The sequence below is a fragment of the Antechinus flavipes genome, chromosome 3 (assembly GCF_016432865.1).
Source record: "Antechinus flavipes isolate AdamAnt ecotype Samford, QLD, Australia chromosome 3, AdamAnt_v2, whole genome shotgun sequence".
NCBI classification, from domain to species: Eukaryota; Metazoa; Chordata; class Mammalia; order Dasyuromorphia; family Dasyuridae; genus Antechinus; species Antechinus flavipes.
The window spans coordinates 37,566,057-37,589,357 of NC_067400.1; the positions used below are offsets into that span (position 1 = coordinate 37,566,057).

The 23,301-nt window shown below is 37.5% G+C and overlaps 1 protein-coding gene across 1 annotated transcript in view; it reads left to right on the forward strand.

Moving 5' to 3' along the window:
- USP13 (ubiquitin specific peptidase 13) overlaps positions 1 to 22,983 on the forward strand; it is a 127,309-nt gene extending 104,326 nt beyond the window's left edge. Inside the window, exons 15-21 of the mRNA XM_051983213.1 lie at positions 900 to 1,022; positions 3,847 to 3,873; positions 6,694 to 6,837; positions 7,117 to 7,283; positions 10,882 to 11,044; positions 21,151 to 21,235; positions 22,315 to 22,983. Of these exons, the coding sequence (XP_051839173.1) occupies positions 900 to 1,022; positions 3,847 to 3,873; positions 6,694 to 6,837; positions 7,117 to 7,283; positions 10,882 to 11,044; positions 21,151 to 21,235; positions 22,315 to 22,408 (803 nt within the window). The 3' untranslated portion in view covers positions 22,409 to 22,983. The remainder of the gene's footprint in view (positions 1 to 899; positions 1,023 to 3,846; positions 3,874 to 6,693; positions 6,838 to 7,116; positions 7,284 to 10,881; positions 11,045 to 21,150; positions 21,236 to 22,314) is intronic.
- The last annotated feature ends 318 nt before the right edge of the window (positions 22,984 to 23,301 follow it).

Here is a 23,301-nt window from a genome sequence, read left to right on the forward strand (position 1 = left end):
ATTCTTCCTTAGACACATACTAAATGGGTGACTGGGCAAGTCATTGAGGGAGCTAAGGCCCTTTCTAAGGATATAGGTTTTGTGAGATTAATTGCTGCTCTGAACTGGTCTGGTGGAAGGTATTTCTGCACTGGGAGTTCCCCACATTGATGAAATCACAGAGCCATTGAGAACAATATGGTTCAGTGAAAAGAGTACTGGCTATGGAAGAAAAGGCCCTAGGTTGAAATCTCATTGCCACGTGCTCCTGGTGTAATTATTAAATCTCAGAATTTGAGACTTGGAAGGGACCTCATGGTTATTTAGTTAAACTCACAAGCAAAAGGAATCATGGATCTTCTCTGAACCCTGATTTTCTCATTTTTAAAATGAAAAATAAAAAAATAAAAAAAAAAAAACAAAAGGAAAGGATTGGAATAGATGACTCCAAAGTTCCATTTTAATGCTATATCTATGATTCTATGCTCTCCCGCCTCCCTTCCTTGGAGAAAAAAAGTCAAAAAACAAATAGCGGTGGTCTGGAAAATTGATATGTTTGTGTTAACTCCAGCAATAACAATTGATTTGAGAACTTTGAAAACTGGATTCCTATTTGCAAGATACCACATGTAAAAGATAAGCCCCTTGGAGGTGGTGGGGAGGCCATGAGCATGAGCCCTGCCCCAGAAACTTTCTAGCTGTGGGTTCCTGAATTAACTTTATGTTCCTTAGGTTTTGTTAAATATTGGTGGTGGGTCAGGAAAAGACTGAGCTCTAAGGTCTCTTCTAGCTTTGAATATTTAAGCCTATAAGCTACAACTGGTTAATATGCATGCTGAATTAAGGTTGTTCACGTGGCACTAGGAGTGCATGAAGACTTTGGGGAAAGCCCTAAATGAATGGCACTTCTCCTTTTGCAGATGTTTCCATCGATATGCCAGACCTCCTTGACATCAATCATCTCAGAGCCACAGGTTTACAGCCCGGAGAGGAAGAGCTTCCAGACATCGCCCCCCCAATAGTCATTCCCGATGACCCCAAAGGTACTTCCCATGACCAGGAACATGTTCTCTCCTCCTCCCCTTTCCTTCAATTAGATGCTTCCAGCTCTCTGACACTTTGCTATAGGACAGGATCATGATTAGCACATACAGGAAACATACAGGATAGGTAAGGGAAGGGAAGATGCAGATGTGATGAGTGGATGAGATGAGTTGGTAGTAATTGATTGGCCAAAAATAAAATCGTCTTTTAGTGGATGTGGTGGAGTAGGTCTATAACACTTGTTATGGGAGAAGGCTGAAGCTGGTGGATTACTTGAACTTGGGATGCTTGAGCTACAGTCAGGTTAAACCAATCAGATATTGTCTCTAAGATCCACATTATTGTTTGGGATAGTACGTGTGAGTGTGTATGTGTAACTGGGATGTTGAATGGTTGCTATAGTCTATTGCTAGTCTCAAAAATAAGCAACAAACAGAATCATCCCTTTCATCATTTTTTGTAATACAATAGTATTTTATTACATTCATATACCAGAGTTTGCTCAGCTATTGCTCAATTGATGATAGGCTCTTTAGTTTTCAGTTCCTTGCCATCACAAAATGGTTATTATAAATATTTATGTATGTTTAGGAAGTTTTCCTTTTATAAAAAAAATCCCTTTTTGCTATCAGCCAAGTATCAATGGGTCAAAGGATATACACAGTTTAATAATTTTTTGTTTTCAGTTCCAAATGGACTGTTTCAACAGCTCCACCAATCATGTACTAGTATGCCTGTTTTTTTCTATAAACATTACAACATTAGTTATTTTTCTTTCTTTCCCCCCCAATATGATGGAGGTGATGTAGACCTTAGAATTACTTTCATTTTACATTTTTCTTATTGTTAGTAATATGGAACGTTTTTCACATGACTGTTAGATTTCTTAAAAATCAAACAACAATATTCTCATGCAATTGGATATTTGTGACTTTCTGAAGAATTTAAGTTAAAAATAATCAAAAACTAAATGAGAGGTACATTGTTATTCATGACCAGGTAAAAATGTTGAGGTTGGGAAGGGGGTCTCCAAAAGTTTGGGATTCCAGACTAGTGTCATGAATCTCAAAAGAATTTGCATCTCCTACTCAAGGGGCGAAGTGGGCTTGAATTGTAAGGGAATTCGCCAGGAAACAGAAGCAGGGAGACATATTTATCCAGCTTTTTAGCATCAATATGCTAATTCTATGGCTCATAGGTAGGAAGGAATTTGGTTATCATTGACCAGATTGTCAGTCAGACTATTGTCTCAGGAGTTTGATCTGTGGGAGTTATCTGACTAAGAAGTGAACAGAATCAGACAGATTGGGTGTGGGAGTTTCCTAAGGCAGAAGATCTAGAATCACTGACTTATTGCCAGAACAGAAACCTCCCTAAAATCAAGGGAACACAAAATCATATTATGTCAGTAACACCTTGAAAATAAGAATCCTAGATTTTTTTTTACGACATTCTTTATGCAGTAAAGATTTATTTATATAGTTCTTCTGATGTTATTGGCTTTCAGACTCTCTTTTTATCTGCTAACAATTCCAAGTGTGGAATGCAAAAAGAAAGCAGTTTAGATTTACAAATAAACACAAACTTAAGATAAAGAATTCTACAACTTCATATGCATATATATATATGCACATATATGAAAAACACGCACAGATATATAAAATTTGTTATTGTTCAGTCATTTTCAGTTATGTCTGGATCTTTGTGGGGTTTTCTTCACAAAGACAGAAGAATGGTTTGCCTTTTTCTTTTTTTACATTTTACATTTCATTTTACAGATGAGGAAACTGAGCCGAATAGGGTAAAGTGACTTGCCCAGGCTCATACAGCTAGAAAGTGTTTGAGGCCAAATTTGAATTCTGGAAGATGAAATTTCTTGACTCCAAGCCTGCTTTATTTACTGTGTTACCTATTCAGGATCCTTCACAGGCTATTTCTGCTAACAATCATGTTTCAATTTATAGTATTATAATCTAAAGCAGAAGCCATCTCTCCCTCCCCATTCCTTTATTTTAAGGATAGGGAAGATGAGATCCAAAGAGCGGGTAGATATAAAATTATAGGATCATAGATCAAAAACTGTCTGATCTAATATTACAGAGAAGAAAACTGAAGTCAACAAAGGGGAAGGAGCCTGCTTAAGATCATATAGGTATTAGACAGTGGGGTTAGGATGTGAACTCTAATTCTAACACACTTAGAATAGCTTGATTTTTAAAAAGTTAAATTGTTTGGTTCAAGTTAAGTAATAGGCAGGGCAGGATCCAATTGGTTTTGATTGTATGGCAATCACAATCATCACAGGAGTTAGAGAAGGGAGAAATCAATACAGGTTTTGGAGATATATAAGGTAGTTATATATATGTATGCACATATATGAAAAACACGCACAGCTATATAAAATTTGTTATTGTTCAGTCATTTTCAGTTATGTCTGGCCTTTGTGGGGTTTTCTTGTGTATCCTGCTGACTGTTTCTCTGGTGCTTACAGTAGAGATCTTGGTTCATAATTATGCAGCATACTTAGAAACACTTAAAAGAGAGAAATCCTGAGTTCATTAGCCTGTTCCATGAATACCATGTTTGATCTGGTCTAAGTGCCCTAAACCAATTACTCTCACTCATTACCATAATGCCGTTATGTATTACCATGAGGATTTTATTGTTGTTGTTTGTATAGAATTGTGGAGAGCTGTGTGGAAGCAGAAGGGCCTGAGCATTTTAATAAGGAATGTTTTGATATTGACCTTTTTATTCCTTCCCTGTATGGATGATGGTATGATTCGGTCTCATTTTCTCCTCCCCGCCCCTTTTAAATTTCAGATCGATTGATGAACCATTATATGGAACGTAAGTATCTCATTTTTTTCTCTCCATAGTACTTAGATATTTTGGCTTTTGAGACTTATTTCCCTGAATTAGTTGTTAATGGAATATCTTAGCACTCATGCATGCTTTTCTCCTTTGAGAATTTTGTTTTGACGCCTCCCTGGTATGTTGGGTGAGCTTCTAATGACTAATCAGTGGTATTGGAGTAGAATATAAGTACCTTGAGAGGAAGATAGTTTCATATTTTGTCTTTATATCCTCAGGATCTGGCACAGAGAAGATACTTACTGATGTTTGTTGAATTGAATTGAACATTTAACAGAACTTTTAATAATATAAAACTATTCTAGTTTCACACGACACAAGATCTTGTCTCTATTGTCTCATCAATATGGTTACTCACCCCAGGATATGCTGGAGCCAGCTCTTACTGGCTCATGAGGACCAATTTCCATAAACATTTACACTTCAGAAATCAGCAAATGCTATAAAATCCAGGCCTTGATTTATTGTTTTGTTGATTGGCTAGAGTAGACTTAAGAAAGTGTTGGGAAAAAATGCACTTTCACTTAAAAGGTCAACCCAGTACATATTTTTAAGAGCTGATCTTTGGACATTTACCAGTATACCCTTGCTTACTCCTTCTGGTGGTATAGATTACAAACTGTTCATGTCAGCTTATAAGCATTTATTAAATGTTTACTATATGACAGGCACTGCTAAATCCAGAAATACAAAGAAAGAGCAAAAATAGTCTCGCTTTCAAGAAATTTGCATTTAATTCTCATCCTGTGAACTCATCTATGAATTCTCCACATGGGACCAATTGATCATTTCCTGTATAACAATAATAATTTTTTAAAAATCTGCAAACATTCACTAAACACTATATATATATATATGTATATATAAACATATATACATATAGTATTATGCAGAAGAAGATACAGAGTTTAGATGATATACAGACCTTACCCTCATGGAGTATGAAGGTTAATCCTAGAATAGACAATCAAGTAGTTGATAGAATATTTGCTTTTCTGTACAAGGACAGCAAACTTTTTTGGGGTAAATCTGATTACTGTTGGACACGGTGTATCTTCCAGTTACAAGATTCCTTCTTTGTTGAAGGAAAAGTCCATGTTCCATAGATCTAAGAAAGAGAATTTCTGTTGAGTCAGTCTCTTTGGTACAACAAAAATTCTGGATCCCTCTCTCTCCAACTTGTTATAACTTATTTCCACATTTCCCCTCCCTGGCCATTTTGATTGCTATACATTTATTGCTTTCTCTGTTCCTGGTACATCACCTGCAATATTGGGAAAGTCATACTGCTTGCCTACTTATGTAAAATGTTGTGATTTCTAAATGAAAGGTTTCTACCAATTCTAAATCCCCTTCTTCCCTCAACCTTTAGGAGCAGGCCAATTTCTTCTAAAAGCCTGAACATAAATAGGTTAAACAGACCTGGGGCTCCTGGCCATAGAGGCCCTTATGTCCTCTCTGAGTTCAATTCAACAATAAGGGACAACTTCAATTTTGGACTTTCATGCCTGATTCATTAAGGACTGGGATAGGAGTAGCTCAGTGCTTGTGAGTTTATTAGGGTAGAATTTTTCCTCATGAGAAACTAAAACGCATGCAGGTCTATACTTTCTCTGCAACTTCCAGGCTTAGAGTTTCCTCAAGGTTGAGCACTTGGAATTACATAGCCAAAAATATCAGAGGCTGCATTTGAACCCCAAACTTCCTGACTTTGAGACTCTCTTCACAAAGCCATACAGCTTCTATAGTTTTGCCTGATTCATTAACATTTTGAAATATATTGATTTCACTTTTAATATTTCTTAATCTATTTCACTTTTTTTTTTGTTCTCTTCCTTGTATGAGCTAATTCTCTTGGGTATTCTAAAAAAGAAATACTTTAATTAGTCAAAGCATTTATGGTTAATTAGGAAGAGGAGCTGTTATTCACACCGTATTAAGGACTGTTTTTTCCTCCCCCTCCAAAGCCACCCTGTGGCGTATAATTGTATGAACTATTTTCATTGCTGATTTAAAAGGCTCCGTGTTTACCGCTGCCATCAGTTGAACATATGAACTACATAAGAAATTGGTCACCCAGGACCAAATTGTTGCATTATTTATTTCAGCCCCTTTCTTCTCTTTAAGATTAAAAAAACTTCATTTTTAAACAGACACCACCAGGAGCCCATTTTATAGACCAAGGAGCAAAGGCTTTTAATGCTTCCATGTTTGGAATCAGTTTTAAATTTTTTTTTTTTTTTTTTTTTTTTTTTTTGCTCAAGAGAGGGTTTTGAACTGGATGGAATGCAAATGTTGGAGTCATTAAGGCAACCTGTTTGAGTCTGACCTCATGTAATTATGAGCTGTATGTGGGACCCTAGTCAAATCATGTCACATCTCTGAGTCTCAGTTTCTACTGTTACAAGTGTACAAGGAGAGCACCTATTTTATAGAGTTGTTGTAAGGGACCTAAGGAGTTCACAATATGAATTAGGGATTATTTCATTTTTTTTGGTATTTGTATTCCTATTGCCTCGTAGGATGCCTGGAATGTAGTAGGTACCTAATAAATTTCTGTTAATTGATCAGTGTAAAGTGCTCTACGAATATGAACAATTTTTGTTGTGATTCATAGAATCTCCAAATTCCTCTTTTCTAGATGAGACCTCAATAGTTAAAGTGGGCAGATTTTAAGAACTGTCTTTTGGTGTAGGTGGTGAGGGAGTAGAACATGAAGAAGAAGATATGCAAAGGGAGAGTGACAAGTGGGAACAATTCACTCTTCAGGCTGGAATATCATGTTTTATTTTGCAGCACCAGACATTGATGAGTCCTCTGTGATGCAGCTGGCAGAGATGGGTTTCCCTCTGGAGGCATGTCGGAAAGCTGTGTACTATACTGGAAACATGGGACCTGAGGTGGCTTTCAACTGGATCATTGGCCATATGGAAGAGCCTGGTAGGTAATTTTTAAATCATGAATAATAACACTGAAGCCCATTATTGTGAAGTCTATTGCAAATGGAGTCAGTCATTTTTTCAAAGTGGGAGTGACTTTCCAGTGACTGATACCATTTCCTTTCCCTATATTCTACTAGAGTTTATCCAAAAATTCCATTGTGGTTTGAAATAGGTGAGCTTAATTTAGATAGTCCAAAAGAACAATATGTTCTGTGCTTTACCTTTGATTCCTTATGTACCACCAAGGAAAAGGCTTGAGTGTGCTCTTCTATCATAGATTTTGCCGAACCATTATCCCTGCCTGGTTTTGGAGGAAGTGCTACTATGGGGGCCACTGCTTTTGGTGCTATTGGATTGGATAACCAGCCTCCAGAAGAAATTGTAGCCATCATCACCTCCATGGGTTTCCAGAGGACTCAGGCTGTTCAGGCACTAAAGGCCACGGTGAGTAGATGTTTTCCTTTAGGGTGACTTGTTGCTCCCTTAGCAGCATTTGAAATTTAAACAAATTTAAGAATAATATTAAGAATAAGAATTCCTTTCCTATTTTTCTTTATTCTTCAATTTAGGGAATTCCAGAGGGAAATCTATACTCATGAATCTAATAGTATTATAAATATGGAGAATGGAACCTGAGAGGTGGAAGGAATCCAAATCTTCTCCATGTCAGTTAGCATTAATAGTTATAACTATATGCAAGGGACTGTATTTGACACTGAGGATTCGGAGACAAAAATAAAAATCTCTGTCCTCAAGAATCTTCCATTTGCCTTTCTCTTGTGTGATAATGGAAAAAGTAATTGCTCATTTCTGAAATTTGTTGGGAATCACACAATTTAAATAAATATTGAATTTAGAATACCTCATATTTTAGAATTATTTTCCACCAAACAAATACTTATTGATTTTCTGGTTATTAAGGGAATAGAAAAAAGATCCTCTTTTCTATGATCTCCCAGTAGTTGCATTTGAAGAACTTATGTCAGAGGAATTTTATCCACTTCATTTAAGGTTTTGGCTTTATTCCTTATGATAACTGGGTGTGAAGATCTACCTAAGGAATAAGGATTTGCTTTCAGGTTCCCAGCAATTTCCCAGTTCCATCTTCAAGCATTTTAAGAGATGTTCCATGAAAGAAGACATTGAATGGCTTAAATGCACAGGAAAACTTTGAGTGGGCCTGTGAGATTCCAAGCCAGAACCAAGAGCAATGGGGTAGAATGTTGCAAAGAGGCACATTTGATCTTGTGACCAGAAAAAAAAAACTTTTTATCAATTGGGGACTGTCCAGCAGTAGTATGGGCCACCTCAGGGGTAGAGTTCCTCTTATGTGGAGGCCGGATGATCACTTGTTGGGTTTGTTAGAGTGGGGATTCCTTTTTGGGTATGGGTTTGACCATGTAACTGCAGAGGTCCTCTTTATCGCTATAGTTCCATGATACTTAGTGACTTTCTATTGCACATATAATCTATCTCTAAACTATGATCTCATGATCATAATTTGTCCTACTGGTTGCCTACATTTGCTTCCAAGTTGAAGATGGATCTTAGCTGGGTCACAGGAAAGCAAATGAAGTTCACTATTTCCTTCCTTTTCAGTAACAGTAAGAAGAAGAGGAGAAGAAGGACTAGGAGGAGTTATAGTAGTAGTAGTTGTTATTGTAGTGGTAATACTAGTTTTAGTAGTGGTAGTACTAGTTGTAGTGGGGGTAGCATTAGTAGTTATGGTAGTAATTATTGCAGTAGTGGTCTTACTAATTGTAATAGTAGTACTGGTTGTTGCAGTATTATTAGTTGTTGCAATAGTGGTTAGTTGTAATAATTATAGAAATAATTGTAATATTATTATAGTAGTGTTAGTACTAATTATGTTGTTTTAATACTAACTAATAATACTAGTACTAGTATTTGTAGTAATAGTGGTAGTACTAATTGTATTGTAATAGTTCTTAATAGTACTTGTTGTAGTCCTAGTTGTGTTGTAGCAATAGTAGTTGTAGTTCTAGTAGTAGGGGCGGCAGTGGTATTGGTATTGTGGTAGTACTACTACGAGTAGTAATTGTTATTGTTATAGTATTTGTAGCAGCAGCAACAGTAGTAATAGTAGTTATGGTAGTAGTGATAGTTATAGTAATAGTAATTAGTTGCAATAGTAATAGTAGTAATGATAACAAAAACAATAGCAATGCATATTTATGTAACACTTTAAGATTTTTGAGATTCTTTGTTCATAATAGTCCTATGGAGAGTAAGACAGTCAACTATTATCTTAATTGTTATTCTATTGTTATCTATCATTATTATTATTATTTTAGAAAACTGAGGAGGTACACTGATTTGTCTATAATCACATGGTCATGTCTTTGAGGAACTATTGAAAGCAAGTTTTTAACCTAGGTTCCTTGATTCAGAGGCTGATTTAATTTGGGTTTTTTCTTCTGACATGACTTTCTCCTTCATGCTGACAATACCTTCCCTGATAAGCTCCACCTATAGAACTAGGTAGTTTAATAAATCTAGAGTCAAGAAGATTTGAGTCCAAATTCAGTCTCTGGCACATACCTGTGTGATTTTGGGAAAGTCACTTCACTTCCTATTTGCTTCAGCTTCTTCAGCTCTAAAATAGAAAATATTAATAGCACTTACCTTCTAGGGTTGTTTTGAGAGTCAAATAAGATAATATTTGAAAAATACTTGGTATAGTATCTGACAATAAGTGCTATAGAAATGGTAGCTATTGCTATTGTTACTATTATTCCTGGATTTAAATCCCTGCTCAGAAACTTGATAGCTGTGAGATCTTGGGCAATTCCCCCAACTGCTGCCTCAGTTTCCTCTACTGTAAAAGTGGAAAAAACAATACCAGCTGTTTCCCAAGGTTGTGAGGGGGATAATAGGAGAGAATATTTCTAAAACACTTAGCACAGTCCATGTCTATCTACATAGTAGATACTTAATACATGGTTGTTTTCTTCCTACCTTCCCTTCCTCCTTTCAGTTGCTCCCTTTACATTGAGGAACAAATATAAACTCATTTGTTTGGCATTGAGAGCAATTCAGTTTGGAATCAAAACTATCTTTTTAGGCTTATGACATCATTTAGCATCATGCACGTTATATTCTCATCAAACAGACCTTGCTGTGTCTTGCCATATCTGTGCCTTTTCACCGACTGTTTCCCCTGCTTGAAATTCTCACCCTCTTTGCCCATATTTTAAGATTCCTCCAAAACTCAGCTAAAGGTCCCCTTCTTCATGAAGCTTTCCTGATCTTTCCTAGGTCCTAGTGACCTCTCCTTTCCCTGTCCACCTTAATCAGTCACCTTGTATTTATTTTGTATATATCTAGAGATGTCCATGTTGTTACTCCTGATAGAATGGCAGCTCCCTGAGGGCAAGGACTGTTTAATTTTTGTATTTATATGCCCAGTTCCTGCCACATAATAACTATTTATAAATGCTGATTGCTTTTTTGGTGCCCTGATTATGGAATTCCCCTGGGTGGTGATAGATGGGTGGTATGGGAAATTGAAAGAAGGTGAAGTCATCACTTCAATAAGAAGCATTTTGCTCAGTTACCCAAGGATGAATGATGAATGATGGAGGAAGAGATACTTACAATACATAGATGAGCTTACCATCTGTTCCGGCTCAAGGGATTTTTAAGGTCCATTGAATGTGACTGTTGGTCTGATTTTACAAAGGGATGCATTTAGGTTAATGCTGTTGTTTTATAAGGTATTCGTCACTCTATTGTCAGTATTAGCATATATAGAGCTGAATCAAGAATGATGTGGTCATTGCAAAGCTGCCATGTTGCTAGGACTCGTTTAGCCCAGAATCTAATAATAGCTTTTCCTCAGGAGACTCTCAAGTGCCTCTTGAACATTCTGTCCATGGAATCCAAGTTATTGCTTGAAAGCACTTAATGCTGAGGAGTCCAACCCTTTCACCCTCTATTGGTCATCTTCTCTTTAAAACTCATGCCTGAAGGTTCAAAGGAGTGGCAGACATCACAGCAATATTTCTCTATCTTTCAATAGAACAACAACTTGGAGCGAGCCCTGGATTGGATCTTCAGTCATCCTGAACTGGAAGAGGATAATGAATTCGTTGCCCACATGATGGAGATGGAGAACAATGCGAATGCTAACATTATTTCAGAGTCCAAGCCAGATGGTCCCAGAGTGAAAGATGGATCAGGAAGTAAGTTGTCTATTCAAACATGTCAAAAACTGGAAGAACTAGCATATTGGATGACAGGGTTGAGACTCCCCGCCACCAATCCAGATGGGCTAATAAGGTGACATTGAAAGGGGTAAATGTAAAGTTTTACAATTGTGTTCAAGAAATCAACTTCCTGCATATGAGATTGGAAAGGTGTGTCTAGATAGCCATTTTTGTATAGAAGATCTGAGGGATTTAGTAGCTTGCAAGCTTAACAACTGCAAGCAGTTGTATGAAAAAAGCAATCAGAAAAAGCTAATATGACCCTGGACACTAGCAAAGCCATTCCTAAAGAAGAAAGGTCTCAGGGAATGATCTTTTTCCTTCCTTCCTTCCTTCCTTCCTTCCTTCCTTCCTTCCTTCCTTCCTTCCTTCCTTCCTTCCTTCCTTCCTTCCTTCCTTCCTTCCTTCTTTCCTTCTTGCCTTCCTGCTTTCCTGCCTGTCTGCCTGCCTGCCTGCCTTCCTGTCTGCCTTCCCTCCTGCCTTCCTGCCTTCCTGCCTCCCTGCCTCCCTCCCTCCCTCACTTCCTCCTTCTTTCCCTCCCTCCCTTCCTTCCTTCCTTCCTTCCTTCCTTCCTTCCTTCCTGCCTGCCTGCCTGCCTTCCTGCCTTCTTGCCTTCCTTCCTTCCTTCCTTCCTGCTTTCCTTCTTTCCCTTTTACCTCCCTCCCCTATTTCTTCTTTTCTTCCTTTTTAATCTTCCTTCCTTCTTTTCCCCTCCTTCCTTCCTCACTGCTTCCCCTTAAGTCAGGGTGGGGCATGAAATGCCTTCAAATAACTTAGAAGCTGTCATGCAGAAGAAGCATTAGACTTGTTTTGTTTGTCTCCAGAAGGTAAAACCAGGAGCAAATGAGTGATGTTACAAAGAAGCAAATTGAGTCTTATCAGGAAAAGCTTTGTGACTTCAGCTTCTCCCTGAAGGAATGTGGTTGTACCCAAAAGATCTTCCTTATTCTACTGACTTTGGACCGTAGAGTTCACTTATCTTCGCCATGCTCTAAATAACTTTTAAAGAACATAATGCATTGGCTTATATTTCTTGTTTTGACATGTAGATAAATATATACTTTATATCTGTAGACACAAAATAATCATATGAATAATATAAATGGAAATTAATGGAATCCAAAGTAGTTACATACAGTTTGGGAGGGGCCGCACTAGCAATTGGGGAATGGGGAATCAGAAAAAAAAACTGTAAAACGTGATATTTGAGCTGTGACCTGAAAGAAAAGAGGGATTCTTTGAGACTGAATTGCGAAAGAAAGGCATTCCAAAGGAAAATGTGGAAATTTGAGATGGAGTGTCATTTGTGAAAAATAAAATGACCGTTTGGCTGGATCATAGATTGTAGAAAGGGAAATGATGCATAAAGAGAATGGAAAGATAGTCAAATAAAAGCAATAGGAATTTAACTTTGATCCTAGAGGCAATAGGAAGCCACTAGAGATTATGGGGGAGGGAATTGATGTAGTCCTATCTCTTTGTCCACTGTATGGAGGATGGATTGGAATGAACAGAGACTTGAAGGTGAAAGACCAATTAGAAGGCCATCAAAAGATGTAAATAGGAGATAAAGAGAACCTAAATTCAAGTGGTAGCCATGTGAGTAGAGAGAAGAGTTTATGTGAGAGATGTTGTGGATGTAGAAATTACAAGGTTTTGTGAGTGTATAGATGTGGGAAGGGGAAGGAGGAAATGAAGATCATATTTAGGTTATATACTTCAGGATATTGGAAGGATAATGGTACTTTGGGTTGTAGGAATCTCATTTGAGCCAACATGAATTTTTGACGATGAACTAGAAGCAGACAGGAAATTTGTCTTGAAAAAGATTTTCATTGATATGTTTTAATATTGCCTAAAGTTATTTTTCTATGACTCCCCCTCCAATTCCTAGAGAACTATTCTATATAACAAAGAAGAAATCTCTATATTCATATGAGATATGCCTATTCTAATTATGATTTGGTAGTTTTAGCAAGCCTGGGGCATACTCCTATTGAATTCTATATTCATTTTAGGGCTTTTGTGTTACTCATTGCAAATCACTGGTCCTCCTGCCTTGCTGAAAACCTTAATGGTCAAAGGCTCTCCTAATCCATTTTGCTGGATTTATTACATACAATATGGCCCATCAGCCCATTGCTTAATCAATTTTTCTCTAATGGATTTCCCTTTAGAGATTGGGCCTTCTTCAACAGGGATTTAAACTCTGCAAACCACAAGATGGAGCTGGAGTAAAGCAGACAGAAGATTGGAGGCAGGTAGAATGCTCTTATAAGTGTACCCAATAAACTGCTAAAGTGTTTTATTTCTTTTGAGGATGCCAGATGGCACCAAAAAGTCTCCTTCAGGTTTTTAATTGTAGACTTAGGTTAAATCCCACCTTCTGCAAGAGATTCTACCTAGTTTTTCCCACTGCCAATCATTCCCTGAGATCACTTTCCATTGGCACTTTATATATCTTGAATGTACATACTTATTTCCATGTTGTCTTTCTATGTTCTTTGATGTAAGGGACTAATTTTTTTTTTTTACTTTTCTTTGTATCCCCTATGCTTAGCATTGTGCCTGACATATAGTAAGCAATTAATAAATTATTATTGATGGAGACTATTATAGCTATGCCCTCTTTTTGTAACTTGCTAGATTCATAGCTGGCTGTAGATAGAAAGTTGTGTGATGCAAAAAAAGTAGATTTAAGTTCAGAAGGATCAGGGTTCTGGATCTGGTGATATCACTTCTTAGCTGAGAGTTTCAGGCACGGTACCTAATCTCAGCTTTACTTATCTATAAGATGGATTAATAATACTTGCTTTGTTCATAGTTGTTTTAAAAACTAAGTAAAATAATTTACACAAAGGGTTGAAATGTTGTGGGTACTCTACTGTATGCCTCATATGCCCTACTGAATTGAGAGTTGAGCATTTCAAAGAGCTTCATTAATCTTTGAGTCCTGATGGTCTTTGTTCTGTAAGGCACTCTGGATCAAATCTCATAAAAACGAACACTGTGAGACATCCACAGCCCATTGCAGAGCATTTATTAATTGCTTAGTATGTGCCAAGCACTATGCTAAAGGGATATGGTATGAAAAGAAAGACAGTTTTTGCCCTTGAGATCATTCTAATAAGAAGATAATATAGGGACCAGTGGTCAGATAAAAGAATTTTGATCTAGAACATTATAGGAATGCCATCCAGAGTGTAGTCATTAGGGGATTAGATTAACATATCCTTTCCAGGAGCAGTGGCAGAGGTTATTCATTCTCTCTCTCTCTCTCTCTCTCTCTCTCTCTCTCTCTCTCTTTCTTTTTCCCCATCTAACTCTGTCTTTCTCTGTCTCTCTGTCTGTCCTCTCCCTATCTGAAAGTAACTCTTTCTCTCTCGGTGTGTGTGTGTGTGTGTGTGTGTGTGTGTGTGTGTGTGTGTGTTTGTGTGTGTAAGGGAATACAACTGGTGAAAGTTTGCCAGGGAGTAGGGGATGAACAAAGCATAGCATCGCCTGAAATATTGAGCTGATGGAAATAATCCCCAGTGAGAATAATGGGAGCATTCCAGGAAGACAGAAAGAAAACCCCAAGGTTACAATCTTGGAGACAGATAGACTATGATCTATTGTGATGAGAAAGCCCTTTTGGTACTGTGGCCAGCATTCAGAGTAGGACCAAGTCACTCTCTGTTGAGCAGAAATGTAGGGGTTTTTTTGTGGTGAGGGGGGGGGGAGGGACACGACACAGTTACTGGGTTAATCTGAGGAAGAGGTTTAATTAGATTAGCCCATTTGATGCCTTTCATCAGCCTGAATTTATTTTTCAAGAGTAAGACCTGGGTTCTGGGTTGTAGGATGGATACCAGTACATCATTTAGTTTTCTCTAAAAAGAAGATTCTTTGATATGTGTGTACCTCTGTGTTTCTTCATCAATATAATGTTTAGAAGGGAAATAGCTAAGTGAGAGATTGTATATCTGTGTGTCATTCTATATAGGGTCTTATGACTGGCATTTGGTAATATCCCTGCATGGGGTGGGGGGAAGATATGGAAAGATCAGTAAGGGTATAGATAAATAATTATCTCTTATCAAGACTGTGCTTGAGAGTCTAGGAATAACACTTTTATTGTCATACTGTAGAATCTACCCCTCTTGTTGGCACAGTGATAGTGAAATGTCCATAAATTGAAAAGATCCTGACTGGAACTAGCAGTTATATTTAAATGAGTCCTGACCACTGGCCATGGTGCTGAAGCATCTCTGATTCCCAAAGCGTTAATAGATGTCTCATAGAAGTGACCTCAAATGCCATATGCATTCAATTTTGAATCACATATTTTTATCCTGCCTAGAATAAAGATATCTAATATTTATGTAAATTTATTAGGCAGAGAATATAATAATTCACATAAAATTTTATTAAATTTTACTTATTTAAGAGATTCCTAAGAGAGACAGCACAGACTAGGAGAGGAGGGAATTTGGGGCTTGGAGGACACAGCTAGAGGCCAGGAGCTGAGCAGGTGTCAGGAGGTGATCTATATGAGGTGAGGGGAGGCTTTTTGCAGCGCAGAGTCAGGGGGATAGGGTTCAGTGTGTTGCAATATACCAGAGAGAAGAATTATTGGGCAACATAGTCCTTGTACTGCCACTTGTGAGTGTCATATTTATTAATCTGGTTTTAATTGTGTAATTGGCAGAGCTATGCAAGGTAAGTCAATAGAATTGCTGTTAAGTCAAGGATTGCCTGAATTCCAAATAGTAGGAGACATTCATCCATCACTTCTAGTTTCATCAAGATCTTGTATTTTCTCTTGATAAATGGTGTTTGAATTAACTGTGATTTTTTTTTCATGGGGAAGGTAATTGTGATTTTTTTTTCTGGGGATGGTGGGAGGGCAAGAAGAGGGTGAAGGATAAGTGCTGCTTTCTAGAAGTATAAAGATTTGAGAAGACCTCAGCTAGGACTCAGCTTTATAGATTACTCTTCATGAAATATGAGTGATGAATACTCCAAAAAGAGTAAGAATTCAGATATTTTAATTATTAGTAGATTTTTTTGGTGTGTGTGAGGCATTTAGGGTTAAGTGACTTGCCCAGGGTCACACAGCTAGGAAGTGTTAAGTGTTTGAGGCTAGATTTGAACTCAGCTCCTCCTGACTCCAGGACCAGTGTTGTAGCCACTGCACCATGTTAGCTGCTCCATCAGGTACTTTAATTAGAGAGGCTCTCATAGACAGCAAGGAAAGATGGCATTTATTTTGTGAAATTCTTCTTTGGAAGAAATTCTCAATATTAAATCAAAAAAGTATTGTCAGGTGGACTATCTGCAGATCATAGGAAAGGTCTCCTTGTGAGGACCTCTTTCTGTGAAGACATTTATTATGGTGGGATTTTTCATGGGCCCCCTGAGCAAATGCCTGCTGCTTTTGACTGGAGAACACCTTTTGCTTTCAGAGATGATGGTTTCCTATTTCTTCCTGGAGAGTAAGGGGAAAGGTAGTAGAGAAAGGTTCTGTAGGAGAGTCCCATTCATTGACGTTTTGTATTCATTTTAGTATCAGTTCTTTAATTTTTATAAATAATAAGAACAGGGGGAAGGGTAGAAAGTGAGACATTAAAGTCTGGTTTCTCAGGGCTTCTGCCTTTGCAAAATGTGTTTCTCTGTTGCATTTAATGCAAGCTTTTTTTTTTTTTTTTAAAGAAGGCACTGATTACTAATTCAGTTAAAATGTGATTATGTTTGATTAGTCAGAACCCTTCTACATTCTTCCAGCTACATCTGTGCACTGGTTGTAGACCTACTTGACTTTTCAGTAAAGGAGGGGAATGGAGAATTACTTTGCATAATGTAGGAGTCTGTTTTCTACAGGGACCAGAGATGCATCTTTCAGGGAGGCTGGTAGTGGAGTAAGTAAGGGATGTGGGGAGGGAGGTGAGTTCTATAATGGGGCCAAATCCTGATTCCTATTTTCAGAAAGGGGAAGGATTGAAAAACCTGACCATTCTATCTTTATACTACTAGCCTATTTCATCCTGACCTCTCATGAGGAAGAAGGGCATTTAAAATTCAAAAGTGGAGATATTATATTTTTCAGTGTTTTGAGTCAATTTTACAAGGTTTATTCTATCAATTTACAAATTTTTTTAGTGCTGAAAGAAAAAGATGCTGTGATAGCTTTGTGATCTTTCATTGGGGGTAGTCACTTCAGTGGTACAGATTACAATTTATCCATGTCTCTCATCCTACTCATTTCTTGTCTAGGGTCTTCCACAAAGCACCTACAAGTGGTCCACCATACATGCTGTGACCTTTTCTCCAAATTTTTTTTTCACTGTATGGATATGAATAGTGCTTGCAGGCTATCCATGAGTTACCTCTTCCTTTTTCTATGAGTTTCCCATTTTTTCCCCCTGGTTGTATGTTTGATCACATCCTTTACACCATTTGTCCTGGGTAATTATTTGTTCATGTAATATGCTGCATCCTACTCAGTACACTCCCCTCCTTTACTTTTGAATGACTAATAGCTTTAATTCCTCGGAAATTGTACTATTGTGTCACTTGTAGAAAAGTATTTTTGGAAAAATGGAGTCTACTATTATTATATATTATTTATTATGTAACATTTATTTTACTATTATTTTAATACACAAATCAAATTATCAGTATCTTTTATTTTTACATTATTTATATTCCCCAATGTATTGTTTTTCCAAGTCTCAGAGATTTATCTTTTAAAATAAAGAATAAAAAAAAAGTTCAGGAAAACCAACCAATGCATCAACTAACTCAAATGTTAATTCATTAATTAGATTGTGAACTTGTTGAGGGCAGGGGTTGTCCTTACCCTTTCTTTGTATGCCTCAATTCTACTTGTAGTGCCAAGCACATAGAAAGCACTTAATCACTGCTTATTGACCACCTGATTATTCCATATCCACAGTACCTCATCTCATCAAAGAAGGAAGGGAGGTTCTTTCCCATCTCTCTCTTTTGGGAACAAACTTGTTAATTACAATTCTGTTGCATTGATTTTTATTTCTGATGTTGGTTTTCCTATTTGCATTGCTATATATATTGATGAACTGCTTTTACTTCATTTTACATCAGTTCATATAAACCTCATGATAGTTATCATTTTCATCATATTTTTGGCAGGTCTTCTTAACTTTTGAGAACACTTAAGCATTTCTGGTATTTTTAAGTTTTAAGTGGATGTTCAGTCATTTATAATATTGGTGAAAGGGATTCTCCATGCTCATAGCCCAGAGTGGTATTTTTAAGTTTTTGCTCTCTGGGCTTTCTGTATATGACTATAAAATAGCAATATACCAGGCAGAGTCTTGAAAACATGGACCTTAAAACAATCTGAAATAGTAAAGTATATAATGGAGAGCTATCCATGAGAATCTCGACTAAGCCTCTAGGAGACTTGATATCCAAAAGGAGAGTGGTAGAGTGGATGGAGAGCTGGTTTTGGAGTCAGAAAGACCTGGTTTCAAATTCAGTCTCTGAAACATTCATATCACTTCATCCCAGGCAACTTTTTAAAGCTACAAGTTACAGAAAAATGGTAGATCTACATAAGCATAGGAGGAATCGCTTGGAGTTCCCTATACCAGTGGAATTATAGGGCCCCAAACTCATACTAAAGTATGACTGTTTGATAGCTTCTTAGATGCCTCTGATGTATTCCACATTTTAAAAGAAGGATCCTTGTTAATCCAAGTGAATCTCTCTTTGGAGGAATTTTAGGAAGTAAAATACTAAGCAAAGTGGAAAAATATCTCAATGTGAAGAAAGATGCTTTTGAACAAGGGCCAACACATAACAGCAGAACTGTTCTTCCTGACAGTCTGTTCCACCACTCCTTTTTTTTTTTTTTTTTTGATGGCTTCCTCCACTTCTAAGTCCAAATCTCTAAAATTCTAAGTTTTTCCATCAGAGTTTATTTTGTGTGTGTGTGTGTGTGTGTGTGTGTGTGTGTGTGTGTGTGTGTGTATGATTCAGACAGACAGACAGACAAAGAGAGAGACAAACACACACCAAGAGAGACGGTGATACCATGGGCCAGTAGAATTCGCATGTCCATTTGTAAGTAGGATCATTTGTAAGCCAGGAATTTAGAAATTGAGACTGTCTTATTTTGTTTATGTGCCAATTATAGGGTATTTCAAAATTCCCAGTGTAGTTTTTAAAAATTTTAATAGTTATTTATAAAACTAAAACTATTTCTAGTGCTTTTTTCAAGTTTTAATAGCTTAAAACAACACTAAGGTTTTTGGGACTTGACATTCAAATGGGAAAGATTAACACAGTAGAGATATCTCTTCTAAGTGAGGAATATCCCTGTCAGAAGAAATCAGTCATGGTTTATGCTCTTGCCTTTGTTTTTTTTAGGATCTAGAACTGTGATTTTATTGATGTAATGAATTCCTAATGTGAAAGCTCTCTTTACTAGTGCATATCAGTAACTGATCTGCATCCTAGGGTCTTAGAGAGTTGTGAGAAACACTCAGAGAAAAGCTGACTTGCCCCGGATCACATATCCAGATTGTGTCAGGTGGGACATGGAACAGGTCTTCTTGATTTTTAGTCATTCTCTCTATTCATTATGTCTTACATCTCTGGCTTTAAATATACTGTGTTGGATAGAAATAATAAATTTGGAAAGAAAAACCTAGATGGGAGGGATGGGGAACAGCCATGTATGTTTGTATATATATGTGCTGATGTGGCTTCCTTGATTTATTTGTTTTGATTTTCTCTTTGGCTACAAAGGTACCTTAAGATTTCTGGTGCCGCTGGAAGTCTTGGAAATCAGCAGAGCTTCAGTCTCTTTATAATGGGGCTGTCTTCTAGCAGGGGGTCTTGAATAATGCATTTGACGGTTGCTGGTATTGATAAACATTGTTAATTTTAATTATATGACTTAAATTTACACCAAGGAAACATTTTCCTTTTAATTAGTTTGCTTTTATGATTGTATGAGCGTGCCTGAAGTTTTGAACCAAAAAGGGGAGAAAATGCATCTCAGGCTCACTCTGTCATGCTTTTTATGAGCAGTGTTCAGTCTTTTGAGGTTTGACTGGCCTTGGGCCTTGTCTGCCTGGCAGCTTGGGTGAAATTTGCCTGATCTAAGCAGCTACAGTTCAGGTGCTTTGCCCCAGGAAATGTCGACTCTTTATCATGTGCTGTTTGACAACTCGAATGCACTCTTCTGAAAGCGGTCTTTTTTGGTTACCCTAGCTGTTGATGACTCCTCATCCATAATTACCTTATGTCTCTTTTGTCTGAATCTTGGGCATACCTACCATATGTAAGGCACTACATTAGGCATTTTGGGGGATTTAGAAGTACAGTCTAAGACTAAATGGAATCTAGTAAAGTAGCTAGACATGTACATGTTATTTACCTTATCAGAGCTTAAGTTCCATTTTACTTTTTTCAATCAAAGTACCCCATTTCTTTTATTTTCCCCCTTAATTTCACTTTCTTTTTTTGTTTCCCTGACATTCTGTCTTTGTCTCTGTCTCTCTCTCCTTCTCTCTCTCCTTTACCTCCCCTTTAGAGACAGCTTGTTGTAAGGTATATGTGTGTATGTCTATGCAGATTTGTTATGCGGATATGAGTTTTAGTTTGAGCTATGTCTTGGTGACTTGTGCTACATGTATTTCAGTTCAGGGACTGTTGAATTCAGAATCATTCAGATTGATTTTGGGAGGGGTCTGTTTTATGGGCATAATATGTCACAAGTCTGTGGCTCCTTAAGGATTGCGGTATCATTACTCTAATTTAAGAAAGGAAACTGAGGCTGTTAGAGATGAAATGGCTTATACATTGTCATACAGCTGGAAAGTGCCCAAGTAGGTTTTGAAAGCAGATCTCCTAACTCCAACTCCAGAGCTCTTTCCAATATGCTACACAGCCTTATAAGAGAATTATATTGGGGGATACAGTTTTGAGTGTCTGTAGAAGCCTGAGTGATCTCTTAAGTATTCTATGATTTGTTAAAAGATGTATCTAGAGATGATTTCTGGGGATGATGCTCCTTCAATCATTTTTGTCCCTGTATCTTTTTTTCATAGGGTATGAGCTATTTGGGTTCATCAGCCACATGGGACCGTCCACCATGAGCGGCCATTACGTTTGTCATATCAAAAAGGAAGGCAGGTGAGTCCATCTTGGAAAAGAAAAAAGGGTTTACTTGTTAAGCAATTGCTCCTGACTCAGCCAAATAACATCCATTATTGGGCACTATTGGTCGTTTAGAGAAGATGGATTTTTAGCAGCTTTTCTCCTCCATGAGGTTTTTTCCTGATGCTTAGTAATGATGAGGATGATGATATTTTTCAAAATATTCTATATATATATTCTCTCAATTATCTGAGGTAGCTGTTATTTTCTATTTTATAAATGAAGAAACTGAGACAGACATTGGTTAAATGAGATACCTAGGAACACAATTGTTAAGTGTCTGAGGCAGGATTTGAAGTCAGGTCTTTCCAACTCATCTGGGTATTAAAATGGGTTTAGAATCTTGAAGGTTTTTCCTGTAGAGCATCAGGTCTTGTGGGTTCTCCCTAGCTGGTCAGGTTTCCAGGAAGACCACTTCTACAATTCAAGGACCAGCATGGCTAAGTTTTAAGATGCTTATCATCAGATTGGCACTAGGATGGCACATTTTTTGGTCACTTCAGCTCTACAAAATCAGCTTCTAAGAGCTAGAAGGATTGTAATTACTAACTCAGAGATAATCACAGATAAAAATGATCCTACTCGGCCTTGCTTTTGTGTACTTAAATTCCCTCTGTGCTATATCAAATGACCTTGGAGTTTGGGGGCTGGTCTTGGAATGGGGCTGCCCTTTGCAAAGACCAGGCTGCTCCCATTCGCAAAGTGCTATGAGGTTTGCCTCTGACATGTACTTGCTGTGTGACTTTCATCCTATAATCTGTAAACATTGGATTAGATGGTTGATGAGGTCCTTCCAAAACTCGAGGTTAGTGATTATTATACTAGATTCAAATCTTGACTCTGGTACTTATCCTAATTTCCTTAGACTTAAGGTTCTTCCTCTATTGAAGCTTCTGAGATCTCTTCCAGTTTTAAGTCTGTGCTCATTTCCCCCATTACTTTGTGTTGTGTAAATATCAATAATTATTATTATGTGAATAATAATTTTAGAAGAAAAAATAAATTCTGATTTGAATTAACATAAATCCATCTATGGCTTCTATGTTTTCTTGCAGGTGGGTGATCTACAATGACCATAAAGTGTGTGCCTCAGAAAGGCCCCCCAAAGACCTGGGCTACATGTACTTTTACCACAGGATATCAAGCTAGGCCTCTGATATACTCCTTCCCCAGAAGATGCCATATGCCTTCATAATTTGCCAAAAAAAAAAAAAATAAAAAAAATAAAAAAAGAAGAAGAGGAAGAAAGACAAAGGAAAAAAGTTGGGACTGCCAAACACCCAGGAATTCGTGCGGTATTTATAGTTTAATTAAAGAGCCCAATGGCTTTTTAATGCCTTCTGGAGTAGTAGTGGGCAAATTTCTCTTCTGTCATCCTAGACGACTGATTGTTTTCTTTTGGTAAACGTCCAAGGAAATGATGTTCAGAAGCTTCCGGATTGCCAATTGGGCGAGTTGCCCGAAAGCCAAAAATATGAAAGGGCTTTGCAGTGAATTCCGAGCTCTCATTGGGCTTTGGGGGCCCAAAATGACCATTAGAGATCTTCACTGAAGCCAATTCATGTTTCTCACAGGCAAGGCCCTGCTGGATCCTAAGAAAGAGCTCCATATTACCTCATATGGAAAAAACAGAGGTGATCTCACATTGGCCTTAGATTTGACCCCACCCTCACCCCCACCTAATCACAGATAATAAATTCTGATCTATGTGTAATATATTAGAAGATCTGCCATGAAAACATTTTAAATTTGAGTCAAACCAATATTCATAACCCAATTTTGTGTGTGTGTGTGTGTGTGTGTGTGAGAGAGAGAGAGAGAGAGAGACAGAGAGACAGAGAGACAGAGAGAGAGAGAGAGAGACAGAGAGACAGAGGGAGAAAGAAGAGAAAGAAAAAGAGAGAGAGAGAGAGAGAGAGAGAGAGAGAGAGAGAGAGAGAGAGAGAGATTGGTTGTCTTATATAATCCACTTGAAATTCAATAGTTGAGTTGTTTTAAATGCTGAACCACTTGGTTCTGGGTGTGGCCGAAAGAATCCAAGC